We start from the raw sequence: 22,739 nt of genomic DNA, 5'->3' as shown, positions 1-22,739 counted from the left end.
CTGCACTGTCATTTTTTACCCTTCCCCCTGGTACGTGTGGGGTTTTGTTAGTTTTCAGGTGAGGTATGGTAAAGTACTTGCATGCGAAAAATCTATGCTGCTTAGAGACTGATCCCTCTTGAAAATTTACAGAGGGACACAAATCTCATTCAGCATCAGTGCAGATCTTTTCATAAAATTGAGCATGTTTTCTTCATTATCAGCGAGCACTTCTGTAGATATCTGTGACAAGCTCGATGTTTCTCTTAGAGCATTTCTGGAATGGCAGCATTTTGCATGTTTAAGACACTGAAACAGCTGCTAAAAATAGCATATAATCAGTAAATTAAAGTACATCAGTGGGAAGTAGATAATAATTTGAACTATGTTAGATTGTCTTATCTCTGTATATAATTGTTTGTATAAAAAAAAAAAAAGGCCAAGAAGGGGATAGAATCCCAGAGCCTGGTGCTAGCTTTTGTACTCTAGGTACTTTTGTGAATATATAATATATAGTTTGGGTAACAACCTAGACCAGATACATCTGGTATCTTTCTTTTTCCTTTGTCTTTCCATTGTTGAAACATAAGTGTGGAAAAAAATACTGATCATTTAGCATCGAGAGATCAGGTACTTAAATGTTGCATTGTTTCAGATGCTGGGAATATTTATACAGTATTAGACTTATGGCATATATTCTTTTTTTTTTTTTTTCCCAGAACTCTTCTTGTTAAATTATAAATGTCACATTATTACTGTTTATTTACAGTGGAAACAAAAAGCAATTTCTATGTATATGATACAGGAACTACAAGTTGAGTTACAATTGAGTTGCAATTACCATAGCAAGCTTATCTTCTGCTATTTCATCCTAACCATCTTTTCCTCCACCTTGTTTGAATACTGTTAAAACATGCAGGGTGAAATTTCTTTCTTCCTACACACAGGCAGAGTTGTCATGTGTGCTTTGGTAGGACTGCTCAGATGCTTGAAAATCCATCCAAAATCAGTCACAGGACCACATGAGAGCATATGGACTGGAGTGGTGCATGCAGCCTGTGCAGATTCCCGAGGATTTGAACCTGATAGGAAGTCGCTTTTCCTCTGATCCATATTAATTCCCCATCATCTCCATTCCTTCTCAGAGGGGAAGCAAATACGGTGGCAGAGATTGCAAGGAGGGTGATGGGTGAGAACAGGGTGCCAGGGCGATGTCACCCTTTGATGCATGTAATGACCAGTGTAAATCATCAGTCATTTTAAGGCACCCAGTGAAAGCCATTCCTCTTGCCAAGAATTCTCAAGCTTGCAGCATTAGGTTCTATAATGAGTAGAAAACATAAGGCCAGTCTTTTTTCTCCCATCATTTTATTCACTTATCAATATGAGCAAATGTGGCAATTATGCCAGCTATGTGGGTAGAACAGTTTATAAATACAGCAGTAATAATTGCTAGCTAATTGGATCTTTCCTTCATTGTTGCCCATTTTATAAATATCCCAGACTTGGAAGGAGTAGACTTTAAGTGTTGGGGGAATTCATCCTTTTTTTAAAAAAAAATAAATAATAATAATTAAAAATTTAAAAATTAATTAAAAAAAAAAAAAAAGTTCCTTAATTAAAATAAAAGGAAACTGAGAAATGTACTTTTGTTCTGCTAGACTGCTGGTAATCTTTTTCTAGTAATTTGGCCTGGTAGTGGTGGATAGCTGTGGAGTCCTGCTCTGGAAGAGTTCTGGAGTCCCTGTTAGCAACCTCACCAAACTGGGAAGAGCCAATCCCCACACCACAACAGGAGTGTTTTATGAAAAATATTAGAAAACAGAAATATTACCTGTTAGTATGTCTTCTCGGTCTACCCTTTTTCTTCTTTGCTGTGCTGCAGGAACGCAGCTCTTAGGACAAGGGAGTCCTTCACTGCCCATGCCCCTGGTAGCCATCAGGCAGCTGGAGCTGGGAAGGTGCTACTTAAATGACCAGGACTTGAGCCATGGGGAGAAAGCACTGCTAACTGTGCATGACCACTTCCTCCCTCCCTCTCTGTCAAGCTGTGCGGCACAGTATCCGATGCTGCCGCAGAGCCCTGCCTGCGTGGTCTGGTTGCTGCTTCTAGGGCAGGGGAGTTGGTCAGTCACCATTCAGGAGTTCGCTGGAAGCATCTTTTCTCTGTAATAGGCTATGTGTGAGGTTAAAAATGTCACCTCTGCTTTCCCAAAGGAAGGAAGAGGCATCTCCTATGGTATATTCAAAGCATTCCTGGTTTCCTACAGTGCCATAATCTCCATATAGATTTGCCAGTCCACGAATAGTCAGTGCATAGTAGATAAGTGTAGTGCATATTAAAGAAGTTTAGCCAAAGATGCTGTTTGATTCATGTATTTTAAAATTAAATATATATATATCAAAATGGTTGCTTGTAAAATGAATTATGTTTTTATTCCTAATACTTTGTATGTTTCAATGGTGTATGGAAGATACTAATTTTAATGATAGATGTGTGTATCTCTCATTTTCTTTCAGCGAGCATTAAATAGAAAAAAAATGACTGCATCTGAATTCAGCAATAAGGAAAACTCTGAATCAAGTACTGAGCATGATAAAGAAAATTCCTTTAACAAAACTGAACCAAGAAGAGTGAAAATATTTGATGGAGGGCAAGTATTGTACTTTGTGTACTAGATACTGTTGGAAAAATATTTTTCTTCATTCTACACTTTGCAGAGATGTTGTTTCCTGTTAGATTTATTTTAGACAACAGTTCCTATACTGTGGTCTGTGGATGTTGGTTTATGTTTCTGAAAAAAATGGAAAGTCACCAGAAGCATGGAGCCATGAGAGTTGAGGGGACATTTTGAAATAAAGAACAATAGGCAGTGTGATTCATTTTTTTCCAAAGGGCAAACATTAATCAGCAGTAAAGACAGCTAGATACAGCCATAAATGTAGCCTATTTTCCTGTATTTCTCTTATGTGATAAATAATATGTATATATTCTGCCATAAGCTTGTATAATTATTGTCAGAGAGGATACAGTCTGGGACAGTCCAGTTGCTGTCTGGAGGTTGCAGAAGTCCTTGTCTGAAAAGTACTGTGGAAATACTTAACTGAGAGTTCCTGTCTACGCACTGCAATATTTTAAAATCAGTTGCCTGGTATGAGTAACAGTTGCTTTAGCCACAGTGTTGTGCCATGTACAACATCTAATAAAACATATTTTTTAGTTGGAAGATGTGCCAGTGACACTTCTAAAAGTTCTGAGTACAAATTGTATGTATTTTATTGTTCTAGTAATTGGTAATGGGCTCTAGGGCTTTCCATTGATGGATTTTTGTTTTGAGTCCAGTCCAGGCTAGGAGTTAAGCTATTACCAGCCACCCAGGTAAAACATTGCTATGTGCCTCAGGTCAGCTCCAGACGTTGCAGGAACCAGGTCTCAGTTTGCTGCCCTTGACTAGAGAGGTGAATGGTGGAGTTCAGTCTAAGAGACTTTTTCCATCAAGAGACAGCCCCAAGAGGTTGAGTCCTGAGCACATCAACAGGAATGTTTAAAGACGTCCCCACTGTCATAACTGATGTTGTTCCTTCTCTGCATCCAGCACAGAGCATCAGAGATGCTCCTTTTAAAGCTTTCTCATGGTGCCCAAACTCACTTCCAAGAGCTGACATTTTTTCAAAGTATATTCCCGTGTTGCAAAGAAGAAATTTGAAATCTTGAAATGCTTAGTATCAAATGGCATCTTTATTAAAAAAAGATACACCATTAATCCTAAACAAGTCCATGATTATGAGCTTAAGAAATAAATGCACAAGTAGAAAATAGTTTTGTTTTGTTCTTTTCATATTTTACATATTTTTTTTAATTTAATAGATTATGGTTGCTAACTAGATTTCTTTTTTCCTTTACACCTAATTCCCTTATTCTTTTGATACTGTTACTAGGTACAAGTCAAATGAAGACTATGTGTATGTTCGGGGGAGAGGAAGAGGGAAATACATCTGTGAGGAATGTGGAATACGTTGCAAGAAGCCCAGTATGCTGAAGAAGCATATTCGCACACATACAGATGTCCGTCCTTACCATTGCAATTACTGCAATTTCTCCTTCAAAACTAAAGGTAGAGGTTGGTTTTCAGTGTACATTTTTCCCCTTTTTTTCTTCATCGTTAAAGCACAACTCTTTTCTTCTCAAATTTGGCTACCTATAAGCCAAAGAAGTTGCTTCTTTGTGGAGTTAGTTGACTAACATTTCTAGGATTTGAAGTCTCTGATCTCCTTCTTTTCCTTTGTCTTCTGTATGCTTATTCAGATAATCACACCTTTATATGAACAAACTGTGTGGCATGTTGTGGTAGATAAGAAATTATGTTGGAAAAGGAAAATACGGTGAAAGTTATGTCCCTCCTGTGTAGGGATGTGAGCACAGTTTTAAGTCCCCACTGATGATCATTGGGACATGACATTGGCATATTTTGTACTCCTATTAGCACTCAATTTAAATGTTCCAGTCAGTAAATTGACATTTATTAAATTATTATATTAAAATGATTTCTGTCTCCTCAAAGGACAAAGTTCATTTTCCACTTGACCTTATAAGACCCAAAGATGGACCCCTACTTTCTAAAGCCTGTTTACACAAGTATGTAAATGCATCCAAATTTAAATAGGAGGTGAGAGACAGGATACGTTCATAGCCAAAATACTTTCAGTGAAAAATTCAAAGCAGTAAAGTTTTTCTGAGCTTTGAACATCTTTTAGTTATAATTCCCCCCAGCTATAACCTCAGAAACGTTTGTACTTTTAGTGGGCTTGAGACTACTCAGCAGTTAGGTGGAAAACTTTCAAGAAATAACACAGGATTGCAGAAAGTGGGATGGATATTTTTCAGATGTGTTCAAACCTAACACTGCTTCCTGACACTCTGGGGTGTCATATTGCTTTGTTGCACCATCTTTAAGATGAAATACTGGATTGTGAACCCAATAAATTCTGTTACAGTTTTTGCTGAGTAGGCTTGCTGGCCCAGTTCAGGTAATTGAGTTTTACCCATATAAAAATCTCCCTTGCTTCAGTTGTAGAAGATGCTTGTACTTGATTCCTGTTCTACAGTTGCTGTCATGGCTGCTGCCATTACTAGCAAAGTTAGATGCAGAGCTGAGTGCTTGAAGCTTAGTAAACCACCCTTCATGAAAGAACAATGATTTCAAAGGCAATAATTTCACACAGATAGTAATTTTGCTATTTGTGAGTCAATAGCAATACCATATAGCTTCATAAGAAGAAATTCAAAATTTGGGCTGAAGTCCTAACCTTATTTCAAAGTGGGAATTACATATTCTATAACTATAGTTATAGTTATAGAATATGTAATTATGTAATAATTATGTAATTAATGTAATTAATTATTATGTAAGTATGTGTTAATTATGTAATTAATGTAATATGTAATATTCTATAACTATAGTGGGTGAATCTGTATTTCACCCACTGTAACTTTCATTTAAATGTCTCAAAGAAACTGTAAGATAATATTGTGTAAAGTGAGTTGTTACTTATATACATTCAACATACTCATCAATTATAACTCTCTAATCGATTTTAACTTTTTTTTGGATGATATTTGCCATACTTTCTTTCCCAAGGAAGAAGGAACAGTAGCTCATGGAGCCTCTCAGTAGATATGCGTTGATTTTTGAGATTGAAAGCAAGTATTTTCAGGCTCTTATTATGGATAAAATTAATCTCGTTGTTTAGGTTGGCAGTGGAAATGATAGATACCATCACATACTAAAAGAGCTGCAGGATATGAACTTTAGTTTCACATGGTAGTTTTCTGTCAATATAATTTTGAAGATTGAATCAGCCTTTATTTATATTTATCAGAAAGACTTGAGGGATGTTTTACACACATGCAAAATGCATCGTTTTCTATGATTTCCACCCTATTCTATTTCAGTAAAGAACTGAGCCTGGGAACTAGTAGCATTCATGATGATGAATCTGCCATAGCCCTTGATAAACTTACATTGAGGAGTAAGGCTCTGTCAGGCGTTCAATTAAATTATACAGTTGGTTGTAAATGTAACTGAATGAGATGTGGATGTATGTATATTGGTGTATATTTGTATAGTCAAAGAGCATTTCATTTTTGGTTTCTTTTTTCCTAAGGAAATTTGACAAAACATATGAAGTCAAAGGCACATAGCAAGAAATGCATGGATTTGGGAGTCTCAGTAGGCTTAATAGATGACCAAGATGGAGAAGAAGAATTTGGTAAGAATTTAAAATCTTTTCTTTTCTGCATTGTGGTATTTATTTTATCATCCTGGTGTCTTACCCTTTCTTTTCCAAAGCTTTTAAATTCTTGTAGAGGGAAAAGATACAGTGATAAAAATCTTAGAAGCTAGTCAAAGAGAACAAAAAATATTGGAAAAACCTTCACCAAAATAAATGACAAACATATGCTAAACATACTTTGCTGCTGAATTTTTCACAGTGCTATGCAGTTTAACTTTATCAGTTTCACAGATAAATATGAGAAGATTGAAAGTACCAGAAGAACAGCTGTGTCTAGGGGGAAAAGAAAAGGAAAATGTAGTATTTTTTGAAAATAGTTGTTCATGAAATTGTCAAACTTTTGAATACAAATATGGTAAATTGTATCAATAACACACCCCACAGAAATACATATATTTGCTGAGTTCTTTGCACAGGCTTTTCAAGGAGGCTGATTATCTTCAGGTATAGAGTGCTGTCCTTCACAAATAATTGGGCATAAATCAACAGATTTTCAACCTGTTTTTCATCTTGACCTGTTCTACTCTTCCATTAGTGCCAAGAGTATTATCAAGATTACTTGTTAGTAATTGAAATTCTGCACTTTCTGCATACCAAGACAACTCTACTGAAAAGGAGGTGAGATTGAGGACAGTCAAGGAGGGCCACGCTGGGGTCATGTAGGCTTTGCTCAGCATGGTAAGAAAGATGTAGCTGCATCAGATGCAGTGAGATGTAAGACAGGTTTTTGTGTTAGGACTTCAATTTGGGTCTCAACGTGTCTTGATGCAGTGGAGGCATTTTCTGCTTCCTCCCACTTCTCAACAGGGATTTGAGTCCTGTTGCCTTGCCTTGTATTTTTTTTTTTCCAGTGGAATAGTTTATTAGATTGTAGATGATGTTTTGAGAAACAAAAGCAGTGGGGTATTCATTTAAACAGTAAAGGGCAAGAAAGATAAATGCACTTGCTCCCATATGACAACTGCTAGTAGAATAAGAGAATCATCTTGAATCTAATTCTAAATTATGTTGGGTATATGACTCAACTAGGATGATTCAGTTCTAGGTATATAGTGCACTACATACTAATAAACTTGCATTTTCTATTTTTAGCATTGTTAGTTATATTCCTTTTTAGTAAGGTTAAAACCTTTTTCCCCTTTGCAATTGAGGTACCAAACAACACAAAAGATAGGCAGCAGGACAATTTACTATCCTTTCCTCATAAATAAATGCTGTTCATTAACATTTTCAGCATTTGCTTGACAGAAAAATTGTCACCACTTTTTTAAACATTATTCTGTAGCTTTCAACGTTTTATTCAGTTTTGTAAACCACAAAGTATGTCCATTTTCTAGGAACTGAAAATATTTTATTAAGTTGGTATTCCCAATTACATACTTGTGCAGTTATAATGTAATGGTTATTGTTTAAAATGTTGATTTTTCAGTAACATCCTGTAGAAAAAAGCCATTTCAAACAGTTGTGGAAAGATTGTTCTTCTTTGTCTCTAGTACTATATAACTGAAAGTGTCCTTATATATTGTGTAATGGTCTATTACAGGTGTATTTAACCATACTATAAATATGCTATATATTCCCTGAAATACGTTCTTTGTTTCAGCACAGTAGTTACTTAGTAAATTAAAATATTGTATTTTGAGGAAAAACAAACAAAAACAACAAACAGGAAAAAAAAAAAAAAAAAACACAAAAGACAAACATTTGCTAGGGTTTGCCACTAATTGCATGAAATTATTCCAGAAATTCAATTTTTTTCAGTGCATTTTTTTTCCAAACAAAACAGGGAACACTTTTTTTGGTTGGTTGGTTGGTTGGTTGGTTGGTTGTTTTTTTTAACTGAGAACCCAGAAACAAATATCAACTTGGTGATGAAATCCCTACCTTTATGATCTATTCTAATCCTTATTTTATATGATCTATTATGATCTTTATGATCCCTAAATGATCTGGCTCAGGTACCCATAGCAAAACCAGCTGTGCAGCACAAAGCTCAGCACAAAAAAATCCCATCCAAGAAGCAGGGTAATTAAGCCCATGACAAACACGTGTCTGCCACAGCCATCCCAGTCCAGCCTCTCTAGCTGCTGCACAACACAGTGTATTTACAATTATCGGTGGACATTAAATGAGTAGCCGTACACTTCAAAAATATGATTTAATCTCTCAGCTTACCTAGCTGCATGGAAAGGTGTTTCTTATGATAATTCAGAAACTTCCTGTTGGCCCATCTTTAAAGCAGAGCCAGGAGGAAAACAAAAAGTGCAAATTATTTGCATTTTTTTTTTTTTTAATTTTAGATGGTTCTGCTGTACTCTCTGAAATCCCATACATACTAATCTTCTGGTTGCATTTGAATGTGACTGTTTTTTGAGGCATGTAGGCAGTCTCCTTGCGTAGTGAAAAGGTGGCTTCAACCACCTTTTGGCTCCCCTTCCGCAGGGCAACCTGGCAGGGTTCATCCGCAGGGCATCCCCTCTCCTGGCAGGGCAGGGCTCAGGGAAGGAGTTCCCTGCCAAAGCCAGAGGTCTGCGAGGTCCAGTGGCTTTCCTCAGTTGGAAAACAATGTGAGATGATGTGAAGAAAGGTACAGAAAATCTGATAAGAAATAATTATGACCTCGGGGAAAAAAAAAATCTTTGCTGTAGGCTGTGCAAGGTTGGCTGGTTTCCTGACCTGCAGAATGTCTGTGTCTAGTTTCTTACCCAAATACTGATTATTCTTATGGCAATAGAAATGTCTACACCTTTCATTAAAATAACTAAGCTGTATATCTTCTGTCAGACTTTGAATTAGAGAATTCATTTCAGAGAGTTAGCAAGAAATTTAACAAAACCACCAACCTTTTACTGCTAAGGAATTTGGCAATTCTACTTTTATGCATTTTTTAAGCATAGTCATGATTTGAATGTATCAGATTTATATCAGAAGTTAGCTTAGCCCTGATGGTAGTACACATAATGAACACACACACATTGAGTAAGGAGTGCAAAACTGTACAATCCTGAACACGGGCATGCACACACCTGTTTTTTCAGTAATGTGAGAAGCTGAAATTTTGTTGTGCTGTCTCATCTAGGGAAAAAAAAAAAAAAAAGAGATGCCCTCTAGCTGTTGGAGAATATATGTGATCAGAGCTCTTAACATAGCATTCTTTGTATGTGGACTTGTCATCATCTGGGTATTAGTAAATACTTTCTGGCCTGGCTTTTTGTGTTTAAAACTATGCCCTTATCCATTTATCTTTCATCTTCTGCTCTGTGGAATGTTCTTGTCACCAAAATACAGGGTTACAATGTAAGGAATGTTAATATCTGAATTAAATTGTCAGATGAGGTGAACTGCTTAGTGTGATGGACTGCAACTGGGGATATCCTCTTTTGCTGTGTTAACATTTTGCTATGCAGTCTTAAAAACAGCAATTTGTCTTCAAATTAAAATAGTTATTAACTTTAAACTCATAATACTTCATATGTAAGCTAATGCATGAGTGGTAGGGTGTGCCTAAGTAAATGTGAAGATGAGTTATTAAATAATGAAGCCTGTAAATGGGCAGAACTTGTTTAAATTGTATATAGAAAACAATATCCAGAAACATTCCAGATGTACCTATAAGAAGGCCTAATTTTAAGTTTCATGTGTCTTACATAGATATATATCTACACATAGTATAAAACTCTCATTTTCTGCAATATTAAATAAACCCTTCTAAAGATACAGTGTTTCTAAGTTAATTAGCTATATATTATTATCATACTGGATCTTAAATTAGTTTCTATGGCTGTTCATTAGCTTAATCATGACTCACTGTGTTTTCACTGCACCTGCATATAAGTAAAAATAAATGAAAATTCTTGCAATAATATCCTCCTTTTGAAAGTAGAATGGAAAGCTGTTTCTGTGTAACTCACATGATTTTTTATTGTTATTTTTTTTTAGTATCACTGCCTAGTCTTCAACTAGATGTATATTAAGTATGCTGGAGCCTTACACCTACAGCCTGAGAATAGACTAGCTAATGGTAGGGTGGATTTACAATATATAGGTTACCCTGGAAGATTTAGGCATAAATAATCTCTTTAAGGAAACAGAGATTACTCTTATTTTTTTAGGTTATTTTTACTTTATTTTCCGTACTCTTAGGAGTGAAAATCAAAAGCTCTTTTTTTTTTTTTTTCTTCTCATTTCTGAGGAGCACTGGCTGTTACTAGTCTGAATTTAACCCAGTAGATGTCACTATGAGTCCTGTGTGGTGATGATGAGCAGTGGACAATAGCTGAAGCAAGATTGAAATCAGTCAAGTAAAGCCTGTGAAAGGACTTGCAAAGACAAGGAGACAACACATTTGGATATAGATGCTACCATTGTTTCACCCAGCAGTATTTTGTTTACCCTTACTTTTTAAAATTTGTTTGAATGGTTGTGGAACAGTTCGTTGCAAGAGTAATTCAATAGGCAAAAGGCAAATCTAAGGTTGTATTTGTTTAGAAAAATACAGAATGTGTTAATAACATACAGAACTTACTTTTAAGTTAAGGTTATATGATACTGTACTCAAAATATTTCTGCCTTTATTGTCATATTGTATATATATTTCTTAAATTTGATGGAGAAGAGAGAGAGAACAGATACATTGTTACTAAATGCTTTTATATAGATTTTATATTAATCCGTAACTGAAGACACTTACACCATTTGAGTTGATAAGCACTGCTTTGAATTACTCAAGTGCTAAGAGCCTATAGATTTAGTACAGAGAGAATCAATGATGGAAATAGGCAGTAGACAACAGATACTAAGTAAAATGTCTTTAATCTGTATAAGCAGATCTAATAGTGATACCTATACTTAGTCTAAGTACGTGTTTCCATTTGCTTAGAAACTCATAAAACTTACGCAATCTGGACCTATATTTTCACGGCTTCATGGCAATGAAAGAACACAAACAAACATTTTGCTCTTCATGTGAAAATCTGCCTAAATATGATCAAGTTATAAGCCATCAAACTCTGTCATTGGATTTGGTGCAGAAACCACTAAGCCTGTAGGACCAGGGCGTGATAAAACTGATCATATAATGGACTAATTGGTCATAATATGTCAATTAAAATTACAAACTCCTAAGTTTAGATTCTGAAGAACATTTCTACTGGTACTTTGCAATATAATAATAACTAGATGACCATTGTTAAAATCATGTACAATAAGGATTCACGCAGGAAAACCTTTGAAATAAAGAACTTTAAAGTACATAGAGAAAGCCCTGTATCAGGTACCTAATTCACAGCATTGCGAAAAAAGTAGCATATAGACTTACCAGACACAGGCTGTTTGCTAATGGACATATTAGGATGCCGATAACTCCGACTGATTCTATTGTGTTGAAGAACTTGAAGGGTTTTTCTTTCTTGCTTTGGGGTAAAGTATTATAACAGAGCCTTAGCCAATTAGCACAACACCATAAACAAAATACTTACCTGATTAACGATCTGAGGATTTAAGGACAAAATAAATGAAGCAATAAGATATCTGGGTATGATTTTTGTGTTTACATCACTACATAGGATTAAAAATATTAATTGTATTAAATATGATTAAAGCTGGAATGCTAGCAAAATCCTCGATCAAAAATTGTGTTAGCCTTTCTAGTACACTTTTGTTTCCAGCTGTTACTAATTTTTGAAGCATTTTTGTCTATAGTCGAAAGTACAAAGTTTTCCTGCGAAGTCCAGAAAGTAAAGGGCTTAAAAGAAGAGATTGCAGCGGTTGGCAGAGGATGAGAGACATTCCTTACTCTTCCATAAGCAGTCTTTATCAAAAATTGAGGCTGTATTGAACAGTCTTTCTTCTAAGATGATAAGAGTTACAAATTTGAAGGAGAAGTAGAACATAGAACAGCTTTTCAGACATGAGAAATTACAGACATTCAGACATGAGAATTACAGGTTGGGTTCATGTAGGACTTTGGATATGCATTTTCAGTAATGTTTGCAAGCTTCCTAAGCAAAGGTTGGAAATGAGAGAAGGAAGGTGCTAGGAAAGTGCTCCGGGAACCCCACTGGGGACTTGCTTTGCCTGATAGCAGATGCCTTGCTGAATGATATATGCAGAGTGACGTGAAGAGGCTTTGGATCAGCCATGTGTTGAAGGAAAAGAGCCTTCCCTATTAAGTGTGAAACTTTTTTCCTTTGTGTTTTTTTTTTCTTTCCTCTTAACAGGGAATTTTCACAGCACAAGCTATTTCCTTACATGCTAGTGAATTTGAATTTATGACTTATCCTTTGCTCTAAAATATCCCACACTGATTTACAACCTCAAACAAAGTTGAACACAGAAGCAGTTCTGTTCCCTTTGGAAATTGAGTCATTTCTAGCTATATATATCAGCTACATAAGCATATGGTTGTAATTGTTCATAGTTTAAGATAGGAAGCAAACAATTATTTTTTTCCCAATTAAAAGTGCAAGGTGATCTGTAGTGGGCTGAGCACAGTTACCAAAATGGAACTGGGCCAGAACTCCGTGGTTAACAAGATGGTGCTTGGGAAAGAGTCTTTCACTGTAATGAGTAGTCACAGCTTCTATACCTTCTTTGGGTAGACCCATAACCTCCCTGGTTCCTCTGACACCTCAAACTCCAGAATCAGGTCCTCACACAATTCCACCTCTGTACAGTGAAGCTTAAAGGGATCGCTTGCAGAAAAGTTTGGGCACCTCTTGTTTCAGAAGACATACAGGGGTATAGAAGGAAGAGCAGTCCATTTTGCATTGCCAGAGAAAGAAAACAGATTTGGGTTTTCTTGGTTGTTTTGTTTGTTTGTTTTTCATCTGATGTTTCCAAAACAGTGTGAGAGTAAGGGAACCACATTCATTACTGTCACCTCACCCACATTGCAGGCGCTGGCCTCAGGTAACCACACTTAAATAGAAGCTGGCAAACTCATAAAGGGTGGAGGTAAGCAGGGAAACAATAGAGGGAAATGATATCCCACAGAGGGATTCCTTTAAGGAATCTGTACCACGCGTGGTTCCCCTTTTCCCTTTCCATGTTTTTTTTTTTTTTCTAGAAGGCACATGCAAAAAAAGATATACATAAGCAATGTTTTGTAATAAATCCTGGTGTGCTTTTAAATGTTGATTTTGAAAGGGTAGTTTCATATTATAAATCAGGGAATGTTTGAGCGTGTATTTTCCCTTTAAAAATGTGGCATCACTCTAATCATTTCAGGTTGTTTCTTTTGCCAGTGGAGATAGTCATTCATGATGGAAGTCAACTTCATAGAAAATGTGATTCATGTAGAGAGAGGGAAAGAAAAGAAAAGAAGCAGTAGGATTTCCCAGAGGAAATATAGGTATGTGATGTTAGTAAAGAGAAGAGTACCCTACAGTGAGATCAAAATAGAGAGGAAGTCCAGTCTGAAACCCAAGACTTTGTAACGCTCCATGCGTTATTTTAGAAGTTGCAAGAAATGTGTTACCCTTTAGATGTAGCACATGGAGAAATTTTCAACATCTGTTGCAGAGGCACTGAGTTCCATTCAGAACTCAAACATATGTGGAGGTTCTAACATTTTAGATTTGTTTGCTTTGCAAATTACTGTTGAAGAAATGTTTGTATGAGGAAGAGAAATGACAGAAATACAGAGAAAAACTGTTAAACAACTCTATGTGGTTTTGCTAATAACATCTTTAACAATCCTACTTCTGATATTTTGGGAATGGACTTTTCTGAATTAATTTTTCCACTAAAATGTACTTTGTTCTCTAACAGCTTTGTCTGTAGATGAGAATTTTAAATGAAGACTATATAAAATCCTAAAAAACATTTTTGTTCCCACCATTCCAATGACCTAGAGTATTTAGCATATTTTTAATAACATTTCAGTTTCATGCCTGCTGTAGTAAATGTAGAAAATCTATAGTTTCTATATTTAGTTAATATACAAATTACTGTGTAGGCAAAGAGGGGCAAAGTCACTACAGGGGAGTTTTTTCAAAGAAGCTATTAGTCTTGTTCCTAATTGCACTGCTCATTTGAAAGGCTTATAGTGGTAGGTAGTTTTTTGAGAGGTAGCTCAATTAAACCCATTTATTTTACCTGGAGCTCAAGATGCTTATTTTGGTTTTGGTAGCATAGCAGCCTAATATATTTGTCATACCTTCTCCTTCTTGTAAAAGTCTCATTTTTCTCAGGGTCATTCATTCTGATGGTAAGCTACTGCAAAGATTTCCCTAGAACAGGACCTCTTATTTTAGCTAACCAGCTGCCACTTATTTTGCAGAGCCAAATGATTTTTATGCTGGTATTTTTGGGGGGGAGCTTAGCAGACAGACCTTTAATCAAATACGAAATATTAGTGCATCCAAAGCATTTTGTCTTCTATAAAATGTGATCCCAGACAGTCTGGCTTGGAATCAGATACAGCAGATGAGATTTTGTGTCTTTACTAGAGAAGATTCTTTCTTTCCAAGTTATGATATAAAAGGAGGTTAAAAGCTGCAGTAGAGCTATATTTTGTAGAAAAATGTACCAATAGACAGCAGAAAGTATTTGATCCAGTTTGGCTTTAAGACATGAAGTCAGGAGAGCTTCTTCTTATGAATAAAATTTCATGCATTAGTAAGTTTGTATACTTACTAATGCATGAAATTTCTTGCCTCCTAAGACATCTTTGGTGACTTGCTCATAATCCTTTCAAAACAGCGAAGTGAAGAAATCTGGTATGGTCTAATTTTGATCTCTTGCCTGTTAATGAGACAGATTCCTGACTAACAGCCTCCAGTCTTTCTGTTTGTATCTTTCGAAAATTTTTGCAGCAGTGATTCATATTAGGTACAAGGACACCCACTTATGAGTCAGAACCAGCTAGAGAATATCCCACAGTGAAGGTTGGCAGACAAGCTTCGTATGTCGTCACTAGGAGCCTAATGAAGCAGGAATCTGCTTGCTTCTCCTCAAGCGAAAGAGTGAAGGGTGACTTTGAGCAAACAACTATACATAGCTTAAAACAGCCAAATACAAAAGGTTGAAAACAACACAAAAACAGAAGATGAAAGATTATGTAACTGTAGAATTAAATATGTACACTGAAAAATCAAAGTGACAATTTTCTTGGTTGTTTTGATGCAATGGGAAGTGACTGAAAAATGCACATGTCCTGAGTTTTTTTGGTGTTTCTACCTTTTACCCTTCTACCTCTTTCCTAATCTGTCTGCAACCTTCATTAGCTTAACTTTTAATTCTCACTTTTGCAGGTGAGAAACAAAGATTTGGCTGTGACCGGTCAGGGTTTGATGCAGAGGAGTCTGATGGTGCAGATGAAGATGAAAATGACAACGAAGATGATGATGAAGACAGCCAAGCCGAGTCAGTCCTATCCACAACCCCCTCAGTGACAGCCAGCCCCCAGCATCACCCCTCTCGACACGGCCTGCAGGATGCCACAAGTGCTGATGAAGATACCAGACTGCCAGACTGCTTTGCTGGGGTTCACACAGACTCAATGGATGGTCTACCGAAAGCACTGCTGACAAAGATGACTGTCCTTAGCACGGTGCAGTCAATTAGCAGGACCTCCAGGTCACCAGTAGAGTTCTCCCACCAGGAAGCACATGAGGATAAAGCCCAGGAGAGAGGAGCAGGTCCCCAAAATGCTAGTGCTATGCTGGCAGATGTCGCTCCTACATCTCCAGGTCACCAGATGTCCGTGGATTACCCTGATCCAGAAGCAGCTATGGGCCACTCCTTAGTATCAACTGCAGTTCTTACAAAGGTAGGAGTGTCCAATTCGGGGGGAGAGAATAGGATTTTAAAGATCATTTTAGAGACTTTTCAGAGATCAAAATGTTTGCCTTTCCCTGTATTCTTAGAGTTGTTGGCTGATGCTTTAAAAGAGTTGAAAGTGATTGAAGTACAGGCTGTAGAAACAACAATGTCGTGGGAGCACTGTTTTTTAAAATTCTGTAATTTTGATACAAAGGATTACTTGGAACAAGGTCATTTCAGCTGAAGTCTGGAACTGGTAGATTGTGTTACTAATGAGAAGGGATATAACAGATATGTGGAATGAACATATGGTTGTGGTTATGAAGTTTTCAGTGGAAAGTGATAGAATTCAGAAGTCATTTCACTTCGAAATATGACAACAGAATTATTGGTAACTCCTAAGGGAAATTAATCTAGTCCCAAAGGTTTCTGCCTTATCACTGTAAAAAAAAATAAAAATGTGCAGTTGTTTATCTCTCCTCCAAATATGCTTAAGCAGTAGAATTAGAAAGGATCATCATATGTTCAAGGAAGCTAGGAGATTGCCCTTGCACAATAGCAAAAGGAGAGACAAACACAGATCCGAGATCTGAGTTCCCAATGCCATCAGTTTTCCCCAAACTGAAAGAATGTTTTGGTAACAAAAGAACTGATTGCCCGTGCCTATTCTAGACATAGAGCTCTTCAGAGCATGAGGAAAGACGAGGTCAGTCTATGCGCAGGACTGCAGGTGTATTCAGTAATGTTTGCAACCGGTGCTGGAAAGCACAGAGGGAAACCAAAGGAAACTGGCAGGTATTAGGGATTTTACAATTCAACAATATTTTAATGGACTTTAATGGGGACATTTTAAATCATACACTTGATTGATCCTAATGATATCTCTTGAAAGTTTTGAATTCTTGCTGCGACCATGAAGGCAGTAGGGCTTCCCAGAGTAGTGTTCAGAAAAATGTGATGCAGAGTATTCAATGGTTTAAAATAAAGGAGTAATTACTGCATTCTCTGTGATGAATTTACAAGCATTATATGCATGCAGTTACAGAAAAATAAGCAACAGGAAATTTTCAAAAGCATAAACAGTAAGTAAAAATTTCATTATAGTTTAAGTACTCAGTAGCTTGTTTGTTCTTTGAAAATCTCTTCTACTGAATTTATTTAAAAAATAAGAGAATGAACTGTGGACAAGGAAAAAAAGTAAAAATTATTGCTGCATTTCGTTGTATGACACATGTTCGTTCCTACTGGTAAGAACTGTGAGTCCATGTAGTAGGTTTGAGTTGGAGCGATTTTGTAGTAGGATAGGAAATAAAATGCATTGGTCTCTGGTCACTGCAGCCAGCTTCCACAAAAGGTAGGAACATAATATTTGTGTTTTGTATTTTCAGCTGTTGCCAATAGATACCAAAAAGACATTTATTTGACTGATTTTACTCTCTCGTCAGATAGAACCACTGAAGGCTTAAGAAAATATTCACAGAAATGAAAGTGTTAAAAGGCATTTTATAATATAGCTGTAATGATTCTCCACATTAATATATAAAAGTCATGTATATGAATATACAAGGCAGTAATTCCTTATGAGTCAACCATCTCCTTTCCTAGACCAAATGAAAATGGTATCTGTGGGTCTGATATTTAATCTATACTCTGCTCCTGTTGTGTGTATTTGTGGATCCAACCTCTTGCCATCGAGACAAGGGGTCAAGAAAGTTCAGGGAGGCTGTGTGTTCCCTCAGAAACACCTGTACCAGCTTAATGAGGATTTCTTGTGAACTGTCATACAGTACTTAATCCTTAGATAGATTTTGACTTCTTTCTGCCATGTGTCTTCCCATTTAGACTGTATGACACTGCATGGTCAATAGATTGTGTTCTCCTTTAACCAATACATCTCCTACTAGCAGTTTTCAAAAGCATTTCTGTTACTATTTTGTTTTTGTGCCTGCTCTAGAGTGTTCTTCAGAGTTTGGTCAAAGCCACAGAATTACTATTTAGGACTATACAAACCAAATTAATATTGCACTACTCTTTATGTATTGGAATACGCCTACAATGAAAAGATATTGCAAGACTGCAATTGCAGTTTAAGACTTCTTGTTTTAGGTGTTTTTAGGAAAGGAGTTGCCAGCCTTGGTCAGTAACAGAGGCTGTATGAGAAGAAAAGGGAGCATATAATACGATTATTGGTCCAGGTCTGTGCATGGAATCAAGGCAAGCTGGGGCAGCTATGGGATGTGGATCCTTAATATCACTCCAGTATTCATCAGTCACATCAGCCTCCATGGATGCTGCAGTTGTCATCCTTCTCTTGTAATTTCTTATCACCTATTTTCCGGTTTAGAATAATACATGGATAAACATGCTGTAATGCTGTCCTTGCCTTTCAGAGGCTGCAGTGCCTCCAGTAAAGGATCTTGGTGCATCAAAAATGCCAATCTATTTAACCATTTTGCCTGAGGTGTTTTCCACAATAAACAGCTCTCCAAAGCCTTCTCCCTCTTAAAAAAAAAAAAAAATGTGAAACATGTACAGAGGATATTCAACAATGTTCTTGAGTACTGGTGCTCAAGAGAAATGAGCCAGGGTAATTGTGAGAGGAAAATTCAATTAGTGGGTGAGGAAGGAGTTGAAAAAATAAAGGAAGGAAATTAGTTCATTGTTCAAGCTGGGCAGCATTTACTCTGAACCAGTTTCTTGTTGTTTTTTTCTAAAAGGGAGTGCGAGAGGGTGGGCAGCATGCCAAGCTACCTCACATTTCCATGTAACTGCAAGGGTAGTAGTGGCCATCCTGTTAACGCGTCTCTCTTGTCCTCTCCCAGAGCACGTCCTCCACCAGCTCCCCCTCATCACCCACAGACCGGGGCATGCGGACCACAGCGGCATCGCCCTATGCTGAAATCCCAGAAGAGAAGCCGCCCAGGTGCCCGCCACGTGCTGCCAAGTTGAGGACTCCCCAGACCCACCTCTTCAGCCACCTCCCGCTGCATTCGCAGCAGCAAGCCAAGGCACCCTACAGCATGGTACCGGTAGGGGGTCTTCAAGTGGTCCCCGCCGGCCTGGCCACCTACTCCACCTTCGTGCCAATTCAGGCAGGGCCAGTGCAGCTCACTATTCCCGCTGTCGGTGTAATCCACAGAACTACAGGCGCCCTCGGCGAGGCGGGTTGCGCTACTTCTAGCACTGCCGCGAATCCTGTCGGGGTTGCCGAAGTGAACAGCGTCGTGCCATGTATTCCCATCGGACAGATCAACGTGCCAGGCATCCAGGGTCTCAACACGCCCAACCTGCAGCCTCTTCCACCCCTCAGCATGGAGACGGTGAATGTCTTAGGCCTGACAAATACGAACATAGCCCCCCAGATGCACCCTCCAGGAATTACTCTGAATGCTGTGGGCCTCCAGGTTTTGGCTGCCAGCGCTTCCCCCCAGGGCAACCCCAGCCCTCAGGCACACATCCCTGGCTTGCAGATACTGAACATCGCCTTGCCCGCCCTCATCCCCTCCGTCAGTCCGGTCAGCACAGATGGGCAGGGAGCCTCTGAAACACCAGCCACAGGCAGCAAAGCCAATGACGTTCCACAAGAGCCTGTTCCTGCCAGCTTCCCCACCATCAGCAAGGTGGCCAGGGCTGCTTCTCCTCAGGTGGTCCCCAGTGGCCAGCGGTACAGCGGGAAGAGCCTTGCAGAGCCTGCCTCTGCGAGTGACTATGAAAGACTCAACAGACCGGGTAAAGCAGATGCTGAAAAGACTGACCTCTCAAACCATGTCAAGCCAAAGTGCAACATCTCTTCGGTACAAGTCAAAAGGGCTTCTCCGGCAGAGCCCTGCTTAAAGGTGAATTCTGACGTTTTGAGCAAGTCCCCGGTCCATCAAACTGTCTCTCCGGATAGACAGGTACACAGGCCAACAGCATTGCCCCGGAGGCAAAATACGGTGCAGTTTAGTGATGGCAGCAGTGACGATGAGGATAGACTTGTAATAGCAACCTAGTTTTTGTTTTCCATTGTGTTTCTTTTTTTTTTTTTTATAACACTTACAGGTTTCTTTGCAAACCTTCCTTTCCTTAAAGCACATTTTTCTGACACAAACTCATTACTAATATTTGTGCAATCATGAACTCTTGACCAATAATTGTTGTTTCTTGTCAGCTCCAGCCATTTTTGTACATGTTGTATAGACAATTGTGCCTTTTTGGAGTTTTATGTTTAGAAACTTGTACAGATTGTTGAATATATATATATAAAATATATATATATAAAATATGTATATTAAAACCAGGTAGTTGCTTGTGTTTAGTAAGTAAACATCTTATGTCAGATAAATAAAGGATTAAATTATATGTTGCACTGTTAAATGTAAATTTTTATGGCTGTGGGACAAAGTTTCTGTGTACAGATCTAGTATGTAAAACTCCATATTTATTGTATCCATATTAGTCTTGGAAAAGGGTCTGTCCATCTTTCTTGTGTAAGACGGTAGCTTTACACTTCAAAGAGAAATACAGTATCTGTGTTATGAAATATTACAGTAAAATTTTGTTTACTGACTTTACCATTGCTTACGTTGTACCTTCTTGATGCAGCCTAGTAGGTGGAGAGGCACTCGATTCATTCATTGTAGTATCGTTCCAATTGTTTGCAGCTTGAAAGGATTTGCTGATGGTATATATATCCACATTTTCATCTGCCATAAGAGAAAGAGTATGTTCTTCAGGCACTTGGAGGAGAACCTTCCATTTCAAAACATCGGTGATGATAAAGTGGGGAGGGAATCCTTCAACTTTTTGTACAGTGAGCATCCATCTGCCCCATTTTTTCTTCTTCATAACTGAAAATTTTAAAACTTCCCTGAGGGAAAATAGCAAGAGGGTCAAGATGAAATATTTTTCATTTGTAATCTTGAACTATAAAGCCATTTTTTATCAAAATTAAAATATTGTTAAGCAAGAAAATAATAATTTTGTGTGTTCTTAATTGCAAAACTTGCCAAGATGTTAGTTAAAATGCCACTTGCTGTAGTAAGGATTTTGCATTACAAATTACTATCAGCTTCTGATAAGACTTCATTTCAGGTAGTCTTCATTTACAGCTAGACAAAGTTAATTGCTCCCTAAATATGGCTTTGTCTTACTCATTCAGGGAAAAAAAAAAAAAAAAAAGAAAGAAAGAAAGAAATAGAGTTTTTACGCATACAATTAACATGCCGTTATATCAACAAACTCATTATTATGGGCATCCAAGGCATGGATGGATCCCAGAATAATGCAGCTGGAATGCAATTTGAAGTTACCATGAAATTTTTAATGTGTTCAGCTGCTTCAAGAAAGAAGTCTGACACGCTGTAGGGCCACACATCCATGGAAGTTTCATATTGACCTGGGATTCATGCTGTAATTTTCAAATCCAGTTGTTTTTTCTGCTATGCCCTAACGTTGCATTCTTGCAAAAGTTTATAAAATCAATTTAACAAACAAGTTCCAGTAGAAAACTCGAAGATGCAAATTAAAAGCAGCATCACCTTTGAAAATAACAAGGATGAGCACACATAAAACAGCTGGAGGAAAAGGGTGGGAAGCAAAGCTTGAAAACATCAGGAATGAAGCTGAATGTGAGCTAGGCTGTGTTGTTCACAGATTAACTCCCATATCCAGCTCAAAGAGGTAATTCATACCTCATATCACTTGTATGCAAGAACAGCAATATTCAAGATCCTACCTTACTTCGGCTTTTGTACTATACTCACGTTGTACCCATTACATTATTCCATTACAGTGTGTTGTAAACTGTAGGCGATGTTGAGTGAGTTTATTAACTTTCAGAAAGAGCACTTCAGGACCAGAAAATCATTTATATTACTGTTATTATCATCGAATTGTACTAGTCCAGCAATTAGAAATGCACGTACTAGAAAGGAGAAATTACTCTTGTTTCAGACATGAATGTTCATATAATTCCTGATTGTGTGGAGCCTCAATGAGGCCTGAGCACCTGAACTACAATGCGCTCCCAACGCACTTTGAAGTTAGTGAGAGTTAAGAGTACTCAGCGCCACACAGCATTGGACTTCAAAGTTGTGAGTGTCTTGTGTGCTACCACTGTAAAATGTCACTGTGCTTTTTTATGTTATTTTTATATGTGTGTAGTGATGTCAAGATGTCTTGCATCGTTATCATTTATACTAAATGTGTGAAATTACCTCAACCAGCCAAAGTTAAACAAACCCATTGCTGAATTACATATGCTTTGAGAGCCTGCAACTGACTTGTGCTAGTGGAACTAAGTGAAGGCTTACTGTTACAGAACTCTAGCAATTTGCATTAGTTTTAGCTTCTTTAAAATGGACGCATACCTGTAAACTAAAACTATGCTGATTAATTTGAGCCTGTTTGTCTACAGCATGACCAAAAAAAGGTTTACAGCAATGTGAAACTATCCAAAAATTTTAATGCTATCACAAGAGTTAGTATTTCTCTGAATTTTATAAGGAAGCAGTGAGAAAGAAAGTGCTGTTCCACATGCCCTGAAGTCCTGATTTTACTAACCATTTAGAAACTCTGGAGATTTGCTGTGTACACATTTTAAATATTTATTTGACTAGCAATTTTGTGTGCTCATTTTCTAAGTTTTAATTTCAGGAAATACTGTACTAGCACATAGAGGCAGACAAATTCAACCTGTTGAATCAGACTATCTACATGTT

General features: G+C 37.5%; 1 protein-coding gene across 12 annotated transcripts in view; it reads left to right on the top strand.

The window, feature by feature from the left end:
* Positions 1 to 22,739, top strand: part of HIVEP1 (HIVEP zinc finger 1) — a 128,826-nt gene that overhangs the window by 101,677 nt on the left and 4,410 nt on the right. For 7 of the 12 annotated variants that reach the window (XM_084508782.1, XM_084508787.1, XM_084508778.1 and 4 more), the window contains 5 exons: positions 2,500 to 2,633; positions 3,919 to 4,100; positions 6,145 to 6,249; positions 15,528 to 16,045; positions 18,861 to 20,591. In XM_084508782.1, the coding sequence (XP_084364908.1) occupies positions 2,500 to 2,633; positions 3,919 to 4,100; positions 6,145 to 6,249; positions 15,528 to 16,045; positions 18,861 to 20,030 (2,109 nt within the window). In that variant the 3' untranslated portion in view covers positions 20,031 to 20,591. Of the gene's footprint in view, positions 1 to 2,499; positions 2,634 to 3,918; positions 4,101 to 6,144; positions 6,250 to 15,527; positions 16,046 to 18,860; positions 20,592 to 21,972; positions 22,113 to 22,739 lie in introns of those variants that run through there. The other 5 variants (XM_084508781.1, XM_084508779.1, XM_084508780.1 and 2 more) reach the window with 5 other exon arrangements.

The sequence above is a fragment of the Aythya ferina genome (genome assembly GCF_964211825.1).
Source record: "Aythya ferina genome assembly, chromosome: 2".
NCBI classification, from domain to species: Eukaryota; Metazoa; Chordata; class Aves; order Anseriformes; family Anatidae; genus Aythya; species Aythya ferina.
Note: the sequence above shows the minus strand (reverse complement) of the source record. Positions and strands in the feature narration are given on the sequence as shown.